Genomic DNA, 14,924 nt, shown 5'->3' with positions numbered 1-14,924 from the left:
ATGCAACAGGAAAAAATATCACCTTGCGTGAGCAGGGTGTTGTACTGGTTATCACTGTCACCTTGCTCCTCCAGGATCTAAGTTTAATTCCTGCTTCAGGTCTTTGTGCATGGAGTTTGCATGTTCTTTTCATGCTTGATGGGTTTCCTACAGGTGCTTTGATTTCCTCTTACAGTCCAAAGACAACCAGATTAGGCTAATTGGCATTCCCAAATTACCCATAGTGTGTGAATGCGTTTGTGAATATTGACCGAAGGTTCTACCCCAGTTGTATGGGAATAAATACAATAGTAATTACAATGGGCTTTCACAGTCCGTAGTTGGTCTACAGAGGTTCCTGGATAGATGGATGGATGGCAGGTTGTTAGAAGAACATAAGGTCGCAAGAGATTAATGTTAGTTAGCATGAAAATAACAGTCATACAATATAAGCCTCCTAAATTCCCTTACTTAGTTTTCACAAAGCAAACTGCCTTAATAACTACAAAGTGCACACACCAGCACACAATGATAACATGACATGCTATCAAATGTGTTAAGTTTACATTTGATAAAGATGCAAAAATTTTACATTCCAATTTTTTCCATATAAGTGTAGAGAAATGTAGTATTTGTTGTGTAGTAGGTGGAAAAGAAACTGAAGTTTGTAAAAGGTAAAAGTATTAGGTGAAATAAAAATACTAAAGTAAAGTACTGATGAATTTGTTAAAACAACTGTTGTTCTAGTATTGTTTACTTTCATCCCCATTGAACATGGGTGCCATCTTCTGGGGGAAAAGACACTACGTCTCTTAGGATGAACTTAGATCATGTACACTGTCCAACCAGAAGAAAAAAAAAAAGTACAAACTCTAATATTAAATTCAACTACATTTAGCTTTGATTACTGCATGCATTTGTCATGGCATTGTTTCTACAACCTTATCCAATGTCATAATATTTGTGACTTCATTTTTAGATAAAATCTTGTATTGATGATGAGACAGTTGAACCACTCTATGAAGACTTTTCTCACACATCCCAAAGATGGTGAAAATTTAATGTGTCTAAATGATTTCTCTCAGAGTCACTCTTTCACAATTTTAGCTTGATTATCCTGATTATCCTGGAATATGTCTGTGCCACAGGAATGCCATGGGGGAAAAACCCCATTGATGGGGTAACCTGGTCAACAAGTACATTCAGGTAGTCAGGGAGTCTTTTTATTTAAATAGTTTGTTTAAGAAATTAAAAGCTTCTGTTTTGTAAAGTCTACAAAATCAGTTTTGATTTTTTAAAATTAGTATTGTAAAATTATTTATTAATTTAAATTCTATCTGTAATGTTGCTAAATGCCCAAAATTCACAGACGGAATTCAGTGCACTGAACCATAGTGCGCTAAATCATAGTGCCTGGTATAACGGGATGGCTCAGAGCACCAGGAAGGGCATTTGGTGCAAAACCTGTACCAAGTTGTGCAGATCAGATGGTCCACTATGACAACCCCTTGATTGGACCTTCCAAAAATAATGGCCGGTCTAGTCACTGTAAAAACCTGTAAAAATCCAAATCCTACCAAGCATTTCACAGCATTTACCGGAAGTATGCAACTGAAGAAGATGTTCAAGTCTGATGTACAGTATTTAGTGACAGGTTTGAAAAAAATAGGAATAGTTACTGATAAAAAAATTTTTTAGCCATCTTCTTTAAAGACAGCTACCACTTCTAAACCCCTTAACATAAATGCAAGTCACTCGGGATAAGAGCGTCTACCAAATGCAACAACTGTAAATGTAAATTTTCTTGGTACCCAGCTTTACCAACTGTGCCAGTAAAACTAGAGCTGAGTGTATAAATCATCTAGTTAAGCTCATGAAAATCTTAATCACTGGAAATATACAGTATGTGTTGTAATATATATCATGACTGACATGATAATCTTTTGGGAACCTTAGGCAATCCTGGAATACATACAAATGTCAGAATATTAATAATCACTGGTCATTTATTGGATAGTTACAACTATGATGGTAGTTCAAGGTTTGGGCACAGCCAGTTGTGTCCTACTGAGAAAGACCATTAAAACACCACAGCTTATGGAACCACACTTTGTCATGGAATATTGTCTTTAAAATAATTCTTTAATATTATCTTTGCATTAATGTATGAATCCATCTGGTGCTTCGTGCATGAAATGAATTTTCCATGAATTCACACAAGCTAAATACAGTCCCCCGCCTAAGAAATATTCACAATATTACACAAGTCACAACAGGAAGTTGCATCATCTGAATTTCCAAAGGATCACAGGACCAAAAAAAAAGTCCTAATCTCTAATAACATTGTTATATGACTGGTATATAATGTGTCGTTGGTAATGACACATATCAGGTCACTTTGAATGAGCCACCCTTTTCGACTGAAATGAAATTATTCATTTAAATTCTTTAAAATTTTAAGAAAAATCATTAGAAACCCTTATTAGTGGATGTCAGTTTGTGTATCTACTAGTATATATGCTGAAAAACAATAAACGTGCTGACATAATCATTGCTTTAGCATAATAATTGAATATTGAAATGTCAGTTTGGGGTTCAAACTGAAGAAAAATAAGAGAAACTAAAGTGTGAAAGAGAAGAAAGCATTTACACTAGGTTAGTTTTACATTAGGTTAGATACACCTATAAGTATGGTTGTGGTCAGAACAAAAAATATACATTATAAAATAATGTACAGGAATAATATACAGGACACTGGCTGGCATGTAAACATTCTCTGCGAACCACAAGATGTGGTTGTACAATATTTTCCTTGTATTCATACAGTACTTGTTTGCTTCGTAGCATATTGTATTTACAGAAGTAAAGAGCTACATTATATCAACAAAATGTATTGAAACAGCAAAGTGCACAAATTGTGTTTGGAAACAGGAATCTATAATTCAGCATGCTTCATTATAGAGCCTTTCTTCATTCCAGGAAAAGGAAAAAATCTTTTCTACGTTTCCTAAAGTGCAGCATGGCTAACTCTCAGCTATGGTGAAGGTGCGTCCAGTTCTGAAATAATTCTCGATTTCCTCCAGTGTCCGTCCTTTCGTTTCAGGCACACACTTGGCTGTGAATATGATGTTCACCACGCAGATCACACAAAAGAACAGAAACGGTACATAAAGTCCATACGCCTCCTGTGGGAAAGAAACAATGAGTAAAGGGGGAACCGTTTCCTATTCTTTGCACAACACTTGAAAGTACAACTTCTGAAATATTTTGCAACAGCTCAAATGATCGTCGCCGCTATAGTCACAGTTATTGCAACACGTGTAGTAAGGGTTAAGAAATTCCCAGGGCATTGTTTGACCTTATGTCAAATTAGCATGCATTGCAATCCTATTTAAAAACAGAAGTTTACACCGTTTTCATTTTATACTTGATGTAAAATATTAAATGTAGCAATTAGAATTTTTCTTTTTGCTTCATGAAAGATAAAAAAAAAGTACCATGAACCTTACCACTACATGCATGAAGAGCTGTGTCAGTGCAAAAGCAGTGGCCCAGCTGACCACCACACACAGGCCTGAAGCCACACCACGTGCTGAGGTTGGAAGGATCTCTGACATCAGCAGCCATGTGATCGGACCCCAGCCCATTGCATAACCTGCGCAGAGAATATAACTGTAATAACCAGGTAACGGGAACTAACCTATTTTGAAAATGTCTTGCAACAATAAAGGTTCATTCATTCACTTCTTCATTCATTCATCTTCTATAAGGTATGTGCTGTACTGTGCTTTATCTTGTATTCAGGGTCGCAGGGACCTGGAGGATATCCCAGGAGACTTAGGGCACGAGGCGGGGTACACCCTGGACAGGGTGCCAATACATCGCAGGGCACACACACATACACACACTCACACACTATAGGAAATGTGGAAATGCCAATTAGCCTAATCGGCATTTCCTTGGACCGTGGGAGGAAACCGGAGTACCCGGAGGAAACCCACCAAGCACAGGGAGAACATGCAAACTCCATGCACACAGAGGTTGGAATCGAACCTTGCCAGCATGAGAAATATGTAATATACGGTGTTGGCTGTGCCTGAGATTTTACAAATTCTTCTGAAAAATTAAAAATTCTCCTCTATTCAAAGGCAGGAACTAGAACTTAAAAGTCAATCCTGCTGACATGAGCTATCATCGTCATACATCAAAATGAAACCTGATTTAGACAACAATGTGGAAGCTGGCATTTAAAGGAAGTCCAGCCCAGATTGGGAAACAGATGCTCGTCCAGAAAGAGAGGAATGAGGTACTGTATCCTTGCCATATTACAGAACAATCTCTCTATGCTCATGCTGTATACAGTATACATTAAACACAATGCACTCAGGACATACTGTAGGGCTTTTGTCTCCTGTCTAAAAAGCCGCTTAAAAGTTAAACTATAAAATATAGTCACATGTATACGTTTATATCAGTTATATTATAATTCATACATATCAAAGGTGTTCATACCATCACTGAGTAAAATTAAGTCCACAATAAGCAAACCAAATTTAACAAACTGCCGATGTTAAAACTCATTTAATATTCATTCTTGAGATTGCGTTTTTGTAGCTTATCTGGACTTATTTTGAGGCATGCATTATATAAATCTTACTTATTAAAGGTGTATTTAGTTAACATGTAAACAAATGTCAATTAATATCTGTTCTGCTACTCTGTCCAATTAAATTATTATTTATTAAGGCTATATTAATAATTATTAAGTAAGGAATAATGCATTAGGAGGAGGTGTGTGATTATTGTCACAACTACATTATTTTTACTTTGTATAACTGCACATTTTTTAATGATTTATTCCTTTTATATAAGGAAAATTTTCATATTTTTTAAATTTGTCATACCATATACAGTATAAAATAATTTCTTGATTTTTACTTCCATCATGACAGTGATTAATTGTTGTTTTTTGCACAAGCTTTTTGTTTTTGTTTTGTGAAATTAATGAGGGCAAAAGTGAAAACAAAATTATTATAATAAAAATAAATAAATAAATAAAACCATTTAAAAAAAGCTTGTCGTTGTTGAAAAAGGAAAGAATAAGTCCACAAGACTATTATGACTCAGAACATTTACTAACTTACTATTAACTAGAGACGTTGGAAACATCCAGAAATGTTATAGACGCTTGTTAATTATGTAACCCTTCTATATAACCCTGTTAATTAAACTGGTAAACTTTCCCCCTCTTGTGTGAAATTCCCCAAAAAAATACATAAATAAAAAAAATCTAAGGAATGCATGATAACTTTAAATGAAACACTTACCAAATATTATAAACATAATGCTGATGAGGGGGATAATTGTGATGGTGGAACCTGCCATGACTCCAGGTGAGTTGACTGCAGATGAGACCTCAGCAGTAATGTTCCCATGGTCACTTGAGGTTTTGTGTGTAATTAAGGTCATCGTCAGTGTGGCCAGATACATAATAAATGCTGAAAATATAAAGGGCATATAAATTGATCATACAGTCTTATGCAAAAGTTCGGGCGCCCCTTGATAAATAACAGATTTTGGTGATTTTTAAATTGAAAAGACGTTAACACAATCTCTCTTGGTAATGAAAAAAAATGCACAATATTTTTAGCACACATTAATGTTTAGCTACTTCTAATGCCATAAATTGAACAAAAATAAAAACATTATTGTGGCACTGTGCAAAAGTTTGGGCACCCTAAGAGTTCCAAAGTCTTAGATTCTTTTTACAAGGTTTCAAACCTTAATCAGCTCGTTAGATCTGATGCATAGCGACATTGGTTATTACTTCTTGATTTCAAAGCTTTACAAATACTTTGACTCTTCAAACCTTGTGCACACACTTGCGGAAACTCAACAACCATGGGTTCCTCTAAGCAGCTGTGTAAGACTCTGAAAATGAATGTTATTGATGCCCATGATGCCGGAGAAGGCTACAAGAAGATAACAAAGCGTTGTCAGCTCGGGCATGTCCGCAGGGACCTGGAGGCTGTTCCAGGAGACTTAGAGCACGAGGCAGGATACATCCTGGACAGGGTGCCAATTCATCGCAGGGCACACACATGCACACAGAGATGGGAATCGAGCCTGGCCGGGAATCGAACCCGGACCCTGGAGGTACAACAGGACAATGATCCTAAAAATACCTCGAAATCCACTATGGAATACCTCAAAAGACGCAAGCTGAGGGTTTTGGAAAGACCATCACAGTCCTCTGATTTATACATCATTGAAAATTTGTGGGTAGATCTTAAAAGAGCTGTGCATGCAGGACGATCAAAAAATATTACAAAACTAGAAGCCTTTTGCAAGAAAGAACGGGAGAAAATCCCAAGTACAAGATTTGAAAGACTTATAGCTGGCTATAAAAAGCGTTGTCAAGCTGTGATATCTGTCAGAGGAGGTGTTACTAAGTACTGATTATGTAGAGTGCCCAAGCTTTTGCACAGTGTCACAATAATGTTTTTATTTTTTATCTTTGTTTAAGTTATGACATAAAAAGTAACTATGCATCAATGTTTGCTAAAAATATTGTGCATATTTCAATTTTCCATTTTCAAGAAAGACTGGGTTAACATCTTTTCAATTACAAAATAACCAAAACCTGTTATTTATCAAGGGGTGCTTAAACTTTGGCATAAGATTATTTCGATGAGTTTATTATAACTGACTCCTACAGCAGATAAATGACAGAACTGAAACTTGTTGCACAACACAAACCTGACGTGTAAAGCAGAGCTTTTCGGCCGGCTTTGTCCATCAAAGCGGCCGCGATTGCAACAGATAACAATCTGACAACTCCTACTATTGCTGCATCAAACCTGGGTTCCTAGATAACAATAAGAAAAGTACAGCTTTAGATAGTTTTTATGGTGCAATTCCTACAAACATACAACACTCAGGATTGATTTACATTTACAGACGTTTAAAAAATCCACTCACCAGTGAAATGGCTGTTCTCTCAAAAATGGGTTCCAGATAAACCAAGATGGGTGTAATACCTGACATCTGCTGCAATAATCTCATACCCATAGAGATCAAGATTGGCTTGTAGAAAAAAGGACTCCTAAGATCTGACCACTGGAGTCCAACCTGTTGGAAAGGGTTTATTAGTTACACTAAATGTAAGGTATTATAATCGTATGAGAAGGTTCCTATGTCTATAAAGCAACCTCATCATTGTGCTTCCTTTACTCCTTATGTGGTAACTATATCTGTAGCCTGTATTTAGACGAACGTACACCCAAACAACTCATGTCCGGTAGAACCCTTTAGTTTAACCAGAAATGCATTAAATATGCTCTCTTTGCTGAGAATAAAAAGAGATCTTCAGACATCATGCATGCATGTGTGTCTTGTCTCTCCTGGTTCAAGGCCTAGCCAATAAGTGTATCGAGGTGCAGCAGACACAACAAGCAATAATTCTTCTTTTCAATCATCTTAAACATTTTCAAGTCGGAGCTGCCCTTATACAAATGCATGTGACTGGATGCATTAAGAAACAATATTTCTCCCAGTTGAAAGAACTGGATACACTGTAAACCCTGGCAAGACTTTACATCTCAAAATGTTTAAAGAAATTTGTTGTCTTATATCATTTATGAAACTAACTTTCTAGGTTGAGTTTAATTTTATATTGTGTTGAATACATGTAGAATTTAAGTGAAATGGACTAAGCCAGAGTAGTTACTTAAAGTCTGTTGTTTATACTGTAATGCATGGTACAGTAAATTATTACAGCACATTAGACATCTCTTTACACATATGCAAATCCAAAAATAGGTTCTAATCAGTAACCTAGAGCCCCAATGTTTGAGCCACCATTGCACTACCTATATTCCTGTTGCTTTTAGATCAAACTTTAGTTGTACAATTAAGAAGAAAAAGTAAGAAAAAAAGTTGCAATATTTGTCCAGTGAACCACAATCTCAAATGGCCAATGCAAAAGTAAGCTAAATTATAAAGTGATTCAATTTGAACATACTAGTTTGATAAATGATAATATTATATAACACACAGTACTTGGGTAATTAATGCAGCGGAACTATTTTATAAAGTTTTGCTTACATAAGTTGCATAGTTTTTATAGAAACAAAGTTCAGACTAACAGTGTACAGACGTTTTTTTTTTCATATTTTGTTTTCACTGAGTAGAAAACAGTGTTTTTTAGCTGAATCTGTATTATACTTTCCCGGCTGTCAGTCGATTAAACTTTTTAATATAGTTAATCACAGTAATAGTCTGTGATTAATCACATATTTAAAATACTTTAAAATATTTACTTGTCTCATAAATGTGCAATGTTGGAGTGAAGAAATGCAGGCCAAGCTGGTTAGAGGAAACCGATTTTACAGTTTTATAATATCTCAAACATTAACATTTAACAAATATTCAAATAAAATCTTTTTGAATAGGACAAGCAATGTATGCAGTGGCTGGATAGTAGGGGTGTGACAACCCCTCTACAGTGGGCCTTAAACCTGGATCCTTAGATCTCAAAAACAACAATCTAGACCCTCATGACACAGATTCATCATTCCCAAATTTTACAGCTCTTATATTCTTGTTAAAATAGCTCCTCTTCAAGGTTGCTTGAGCATACAATTTTGGTTTTATCCAAACATCTATTTAGAAGCTTTTTATAAGGGAACAGCACGGTTGATGATGTTTCCTCAGTCATCTTGTTATCCGCATTAAATGGTTATCACACATCGTGCAGCGATTATGGGAAGCCATTAGAGTCAAACTGATTTGTTCATATAATATATTAAACATAAAAATTTAATTAAAAAATACATTAAAAAAATAGTAATGCATTAAAATTTTTTGATTTATCACATCCATTACTGTGTTAATATTGACAGCCCTAATGAAAAATCCAAACACTACACCATATATCCGTGTGAGTTTGGGGTTTTTGTAAAAAAAAAAAGAAAAACTGTTGTTTCATTGCGTATCCATGCGAGTGTACTGCTGCTGATTTATTTTACCTGGGAATTGACGCTGCGCTCAATTTGGTTGACCTCAGCAATGTAGTTTGAGTCAGGGCCCCTCAACCATTTAAGGGCCCTGGTGGCCTCATCTCGTTTGTTGTTGGTGATAAGGTAACGTGGCGAGTTTGGCATGAAGCACAGAAGGAAAAGCATGATCAGAACAGGAACTTCCCCAGCTACGGCCAGCCATCGCCAGGGCAGAACTAACCCTGTGGAGGAAGAAGGGAAATCCCGCAGAATTTCCAAAGCTTGCAACATAAATTTGACCATGTGTATGTATGTATTCCTAACAACAAAGATAACTCTGCGCAACATATGTGAAATGAGAGAAGACAAAATGTGTGTCACTTACCCAAAAGATAGAGTGCCAGACTTCCAAAGACAGCCATTATCTGTGGACCAGATCCCAGGGCTCCTCTGACACCTGGATGTGAAATCTCTGACACATAGACCTGCGAGAGTAAAGTGCAATGAATGCTTACGCTCAAGAAATACTCCCAGAATAAAGGTGTAAATTAAAATTTAAAATACATTTAATTTTGCCACCATATTTTCCATAACACTTTTTATCTAAAATAAATTCTGAGTGAAAAGTAGTGCACGTTCCCTAACATAGTTTCAGCCTGATAATTGTTAATGAGAAAAGTTTCAAGACATGAACTTCTGAGACAATTTGCCGCCTTTTAAACTTTCTGTCTAAATGGACTTTTTACAGGAAGACTAACAGCGTACAGTATGTGCAGTGGTTTGAACTGTATTAATCCCCTTAAATCGTTCTACGTTCTGGAATTGAAAATGACTTTATTTTTGACATTTAATTTACATACATTTTTACATGGAGGGTGTGCAAAATTGTGGTTGCATAAGTAATTACTCCCTTGGATCATTACTGATTAGTACTTATCAATACCTAAAGGAAATCAGTTTAATGATTTGTTTAATGTTTATATTTTCATGTTTTGCCCATTCATTCTCACAAAATTGCTCAAGCCTTAGGAGACTGGATTAAGACTTATGCAAGACACTGTGTGACGAAACACCACACACAAACACACTCACACACATGCACACACATGTAATCTGATTCATTATGCCTGGGAAGGTACCTACAGGAATAGAGCTGGCTGTTATGCCACCAGCAAAGCCTGTGAGTAATCTGCCCAAGAGAAGCAACCAAACTTGATGTGCTGCGGCCATCATGAGAAACCCAGCCGTGGAGGGAATTACGGATATCATGATGCTGTGCTTCCTTCCAATTTTGTCATTCATCACCATGGCACTCAACCCTCCTACTATAGCACCAATCGCAAAAACGGACTATTCGACAAAAAGAATGGAATCAGAGTCAGATTTATGGACCAATCCACACATGTGCAAAAACTGAATTTTTGGTTAGATCTGGAGCTTAAAATCATGGGAAACATTGAGAGAACATTAGAACCTTTACCAGATAGTTTTGGATAATCATACAGTATCTCTTGATTTATATTGCATGCAAATGCATTTTCAATGCAATTTTAGCTAACAACAATTAAGCTGCTCTTACCCCAAACCAGGAAATCTGATGAACATCCATGTGTAGATTTGAATCTTTTTCCTTCTGGAGCTGCGGAATCACCGCGGAGGGAAATACCATGGCATATCCAAAAATTAAATTACCCAAAACAGCTGAAAAGGCTGCAACAAAGAGCCAGCAATTTCTAGAGGGAAAACAAGTTAACAACACAAATTTAATGCTAAATACTGTGCAACTACAAATACACAGGATGCAGAGCTTTATAGCAATAGAGGTATATAAAATAAATCGCACTGTGGTAAAGGTCACCAATGGTTAGATCTAGTTCAGTAGTGCATTTTGGTATTATTTTAAAAGTAATACTTTCATCTGTCATTCGCCCGTCATACAGTATCTAATAGAATAAAATAATGTTTCTTCTGGTTCTGCTGCAAAATGAAGCAATGTACTAGAAGAAGACAGCAAAGTGTACAGTAAAGACAGAGGAAAGTTACCAATACACACAGAACAATAAATCATTTAGACAGGCAATAAACACAACAAGAGATTGGGCTACTCAGGACAAATGCTCAGAACACAGAACAGCTCAGAACTTCTAGACAGAAGAAATTAGTTTAAACAATTAGATGTAATACAGTATATTATATTGTAAATCACAATAACACAGCGTAATACTGTATATATATATATATATATATATATATATATATATATATATATATATATATATATATATATATATATATAAACTGTAAACTTTATACAATTTAGATTCTATAACTATAAAATTTAAAGAGACAGCAAGAGAAAGAGTGATACCTTATATTTTTCTTATTTTTCTTTTTATTTGTTATTAACGGAGTTGCTTCGTTCTCCCCTGATGCCATTGCTTCTTCTTTGTTTTCACTATCTGACTAACTTACTATCTGACAGCTTCATGTTATATGTTAAACTAAAGTGAAACTGAGACGTGTCTATATTTGAAATCCTGGACTTTTTCAAGTCAAACTGCACAACAGCAAGAGGAAACGAGGAAGCAGTTACTAGAATACAGCTTAGACATCCCTGCTCTGTGTGCTGTATATTAAGCAATCAGTGCAGCCCAATTTCATTAAGCAAACGGAAAGAAAAAAAACACAGAGCAGTCTCTTCTGATTAATCCAGCTAAAAGAACTTAACCAGAGAATGACGGCTTTTAAATATTTTTATTTTAAAGACTTTTTTGTTTGTTTCTGTTAAAATTATTATAACTATCTAACAACTGAAATATTAACCAACGATAGGCTTACTGTATGTGTCCATCTTTTTGCAGGTCATAGATGTGATGTGCCCAGGGTCCTTTGTTATGACAATCTTTGTTGAAGTCAGAAGTTCTGGCTTGGAATACACATTGAAGAAGCTATTAAAGAACACATGGGCTAGTTCATTTAGTTTTATCCAGGACTACATTTTTTGGTGGAATGTTTGGATGAAACTTAAGCTAATCAAAGTCTAGAACTAATTCAGCCCTTAACTAGTGTCTCTATACCAGGGATTGTGTGGACCAATAACCTTTTTATACTTTTCTTTTGATTTGTTAAAGTTTGCTTGTGTGTTCTCTACAGGCTTTGTGTCTTATCAATGTAGATCACACATCAGATACAGAGAATTATTCGTAATGTGGGACAAAGATGTAAGACCTTGTGAAAATATTCACAGAAATACAAGTTTTTAGTCAAGGCTTTTGTTGTTTTTTGGTGTTGTTTCTGGTCACATACTTTATTTGATTCATTTATAATTCACTATTTAACATGACACATTCTCTAATAGATGGTATTATGCTTTCAATAGTAATGAACTGTTTATACTGTATATGACAACCCAGAAAACCGTCATCAATTTAGATAATCATTCAGTGTAATCAATGTGTGATATTTACTTTGGAAATACTCATTTTGTGAAGTGTGTACTCATGTTCTTGGGACAAATGGTAGATACACTGTCCTACCTTTAAAGTTTAATGTTTTTGCATGCAGTTGTAAAATCTTTCAATAGCGATGTGACAGAATGTACAGTGGAACCTCGGTTTGCAAGTGCTCTGCAAGACAAGCAAAAATTTTTAATACATTTTGTCTTGATAAACGAGCAAGTTTTTTAAATATCATCGAGTATCATGGCGTTAAAGATTCGTTCAAAAATAACGAATCGTTTATAAACAACTTGTTCTTTTTGAACGAATCTTTAACTTGACTCAAAGAACGAGTAGTCTCGAAGAGTGATTCGTTTATTTTCTACTGAGCGTGCATGCGCAAAGCATCGCAAAACTCCCATAGGTTATATACAGGCAACAGAATTGAGCGATTCTTTCTTCTACTCCAAGTCATTCGTTCTTTTGTCACGTGACTCCCATAGACGCTGTGCAGTGCGGTACACAGGAAACAGAATTGAACGATTCTCAACGAGTCTTCAAGTCTCGAGTCATTCGTTCTTTTGCCACGTGACTCCCCGTAGACGCTATGCAGTGCAGTACACAGAAAACAGAATTGAGTGATTCTTTCTCAATGACTCTTCTACCTCGAGTCATTCCGTTTTTTATTTTTTGCCATGTGACTTCCATACACTCTCTTCAGTGCAATAGATTCAAAAGAACGATATCCATGTCATTTTGGGGTTTTTGTAAAAAAAACAAACTGACACATGGGGTACACCCTCAGACTGGAATATATAAGAGGTGTGCTACTCATTCTGTTTATTATAGTATGTCCTTATCTGCATTGTAAAACTTTCATTACTGGAACTATAGCCAAAAAAAATAGTTTAGAGACGTATTGGGGTCTTTTTATTGAAAATGCAACATTTTATTTTATTTCCTATTAAAAAAACGAAATGAACTAAATGACTCAAAAAAAGATTCATTCAATTTTGATGAACGAGATTCAAAGAACCGAGTCACTAAAATGATTCAAACTTTCCATCACTAGTCTCAGTCACTGCAGCTAGGATTCTTTTTGTAGTAAGGTGGGTTTATTGTTCACCTATCCACTAGATGACAGTAGTGAGTAATGGTAAAGATTGGCATGTTCAAAAAGAGCGGAGAACAAGCAGCTAAATTGAAAAGCAGAGAGCATGTGTGTCTTTAGGGCCCAAGGACTATAAGGTGCCAGGACCCTTCTGTTTTCCTAAGGATTGTTTTTTTCCACACTTTTTGGGCTTTTGGGGGGGTCTTAACATGCTCAAAAACTTATGAAAATTGGCAGACAGGTTGGACTTTGCTGCCATTAAAATGCCTGAGAGCCGCGTGACCCGAGGCCCTCAGGGGCCCGCACACAAAGTTTTGCTGCATAGCTCATGCACACTTGCACATATGCACACAAAACTCTGTACACATTTCGAGCTTATTGGGCCGAACAACTTTCGCACTGCATGTCTTGGGCTCAACTGAACAAGAAGTCAGTTATTTTCGGTCGTTCGCAAAAACGCACCCGATGGATTTTGATATACTCCTCCTAGGGAATTTATACGTATATAAATATATAATAGTAATTTATTTTGGGATGCAAAACGAACCCAATGGATTTTGATGTACTCCTCCTAGGGGATTTATATGGTCGCCACAAACTTGGCCTATGTGATCTCAGTACACTGAGAATGCAAAATTGCGGATGGATTTTTGATATCTCAAACGGGTCAGCCGTGGCGATGCCTTATACTTATGCTTTTCTTATACTAAGAAATGGAAAAGAACTTGGAAATGGAAATGGAAATGAACTTATGCTGACAAGTACTGGGTCCAAAGTCTTTCTGAATTTTTTTCTAAATTTTTGGTAATTTTGTAAAAAAAAAAGTGAAAATCCATAATCACTGAAACTAAAACAACTAAAACAAAAAAGGCTTGAAATATTTCCCTTAACATGTAATGAATTTAGGATATAATATTTTCTCACTATTGTGATATTTTTGAATCATTTAAGTTTCCTAACTATTTAGGAAGAGAAAAAGCTATGTATATTATATTAATATAATATTAATGATATTATCATATATAGCTATTGTAATATTATCATATGTATTAAAATATATCATATAGCAATACATTTAGTAGTAAAATATTTATACAAGTTTTTTCTTTTTCATTTTTTTTTTTTGTCTAACTCTGGGTATAAGCCTTCTATTTAGGAAAATGTTATGGGTTAGCGGCACACTGCACACACCCCTGAAACCATGTCTGATCAGCGTGGGGGAAATATCCCCTTGTGTGCTGCCATTAGTTTGCATGTATATCCATGCAATCAAAGATCCCTATGATACTCTGTACATAATTGCATTTTTAGATGCACTACATAATGCAGTTGTACAGGAAAAACCAAAGCATCCTAAATTTGCTGTCGTCTAGAATAATGTTAGTTCTCACTATATTA

The 14,924-nt window shown here is 35.6% G+C and overlaps 1 protein-coding gene across 1 annotated transcript; it reads right to left on the bottom strand.

Annotated features, from left to right (window-relative positions):
• Positions 1-1,967: 1,967 nt before the first annotated feature.
• On the bottom strand, positions 1,968-11,483 carry LOC128530751 (solute carrier family 2, facilitated glucose transporter member 6-like). Its single transcript, XM_053504845.1, has 10 exons — positions 11,347-11,483; positions 10,558-10,711; positions 10,122-10,328; positions 9,364-9,463; positions 9,009-9,220; positions 6,961-7,110; positions 6,739-6,847; positions 5,307-5,477; positions 3,489-3,634; positions 1,968-3,164 (listed from the first exon to the last, which is right to left on the bottom strand). Exons 1-10 carry the CDS (start codon positions 11,412-11,414, stop codon positions 3,003-3,005), a joined length of 1,479 nt encoding a protein of 492 aa, XP_053360820.1. The 5' UTR covers positions 11,415-11,483; the 3' UTR covers positions 1,968-3,002.
• Between the last annotated feature and the right edge of the window lie 3,441 nt (positions 11,484-14,924).

The sequence above is a fragment of the Clarias gariepinus genome, chromosome 9 (genome assembly GCF_024256425.1).
Source record: "Clarias gariepinus isolate MV-2021 ecotype Netherlands chromosome 9, CGAR_prim_01v2, whole genome shotgun sequence".
Taxonomy (NCBI): domain Eukaryota; kingdom Metazoa; phylum Chordata; class Actinopteri; order Siluriformes; family Clariidae; genus Clarias; species Clarias gariepinus.
This window is presented reverse-complemented; position numbering and strand designations above follow the sequence as displayed.

Bases quoted from the DNA above. Each gene is read 5' to 3' on its own strand.
- LOC128530751 (XM_053504845.1), bottom strand. From the start codon at position 11,414: ATGGCATCAGGGGAGAACGAAGCAACTCCGTTAATAACAAATAAAAAG. The intron at 10,712-11,346 runs GTATCACTCTTT...TTTTCCCTCTAG, and splicing joins AAAAATAAGAAAAATATAAG to AAATTGCTGGCTCTTTGTTG. The intron at 3,635-5,306 runs GTAAGTGTTTCA...TTCTCTGCGCAG, and splicing joins CATTATGTTTATAATATTTG to GTTATGCAATGGGCTGGGGT.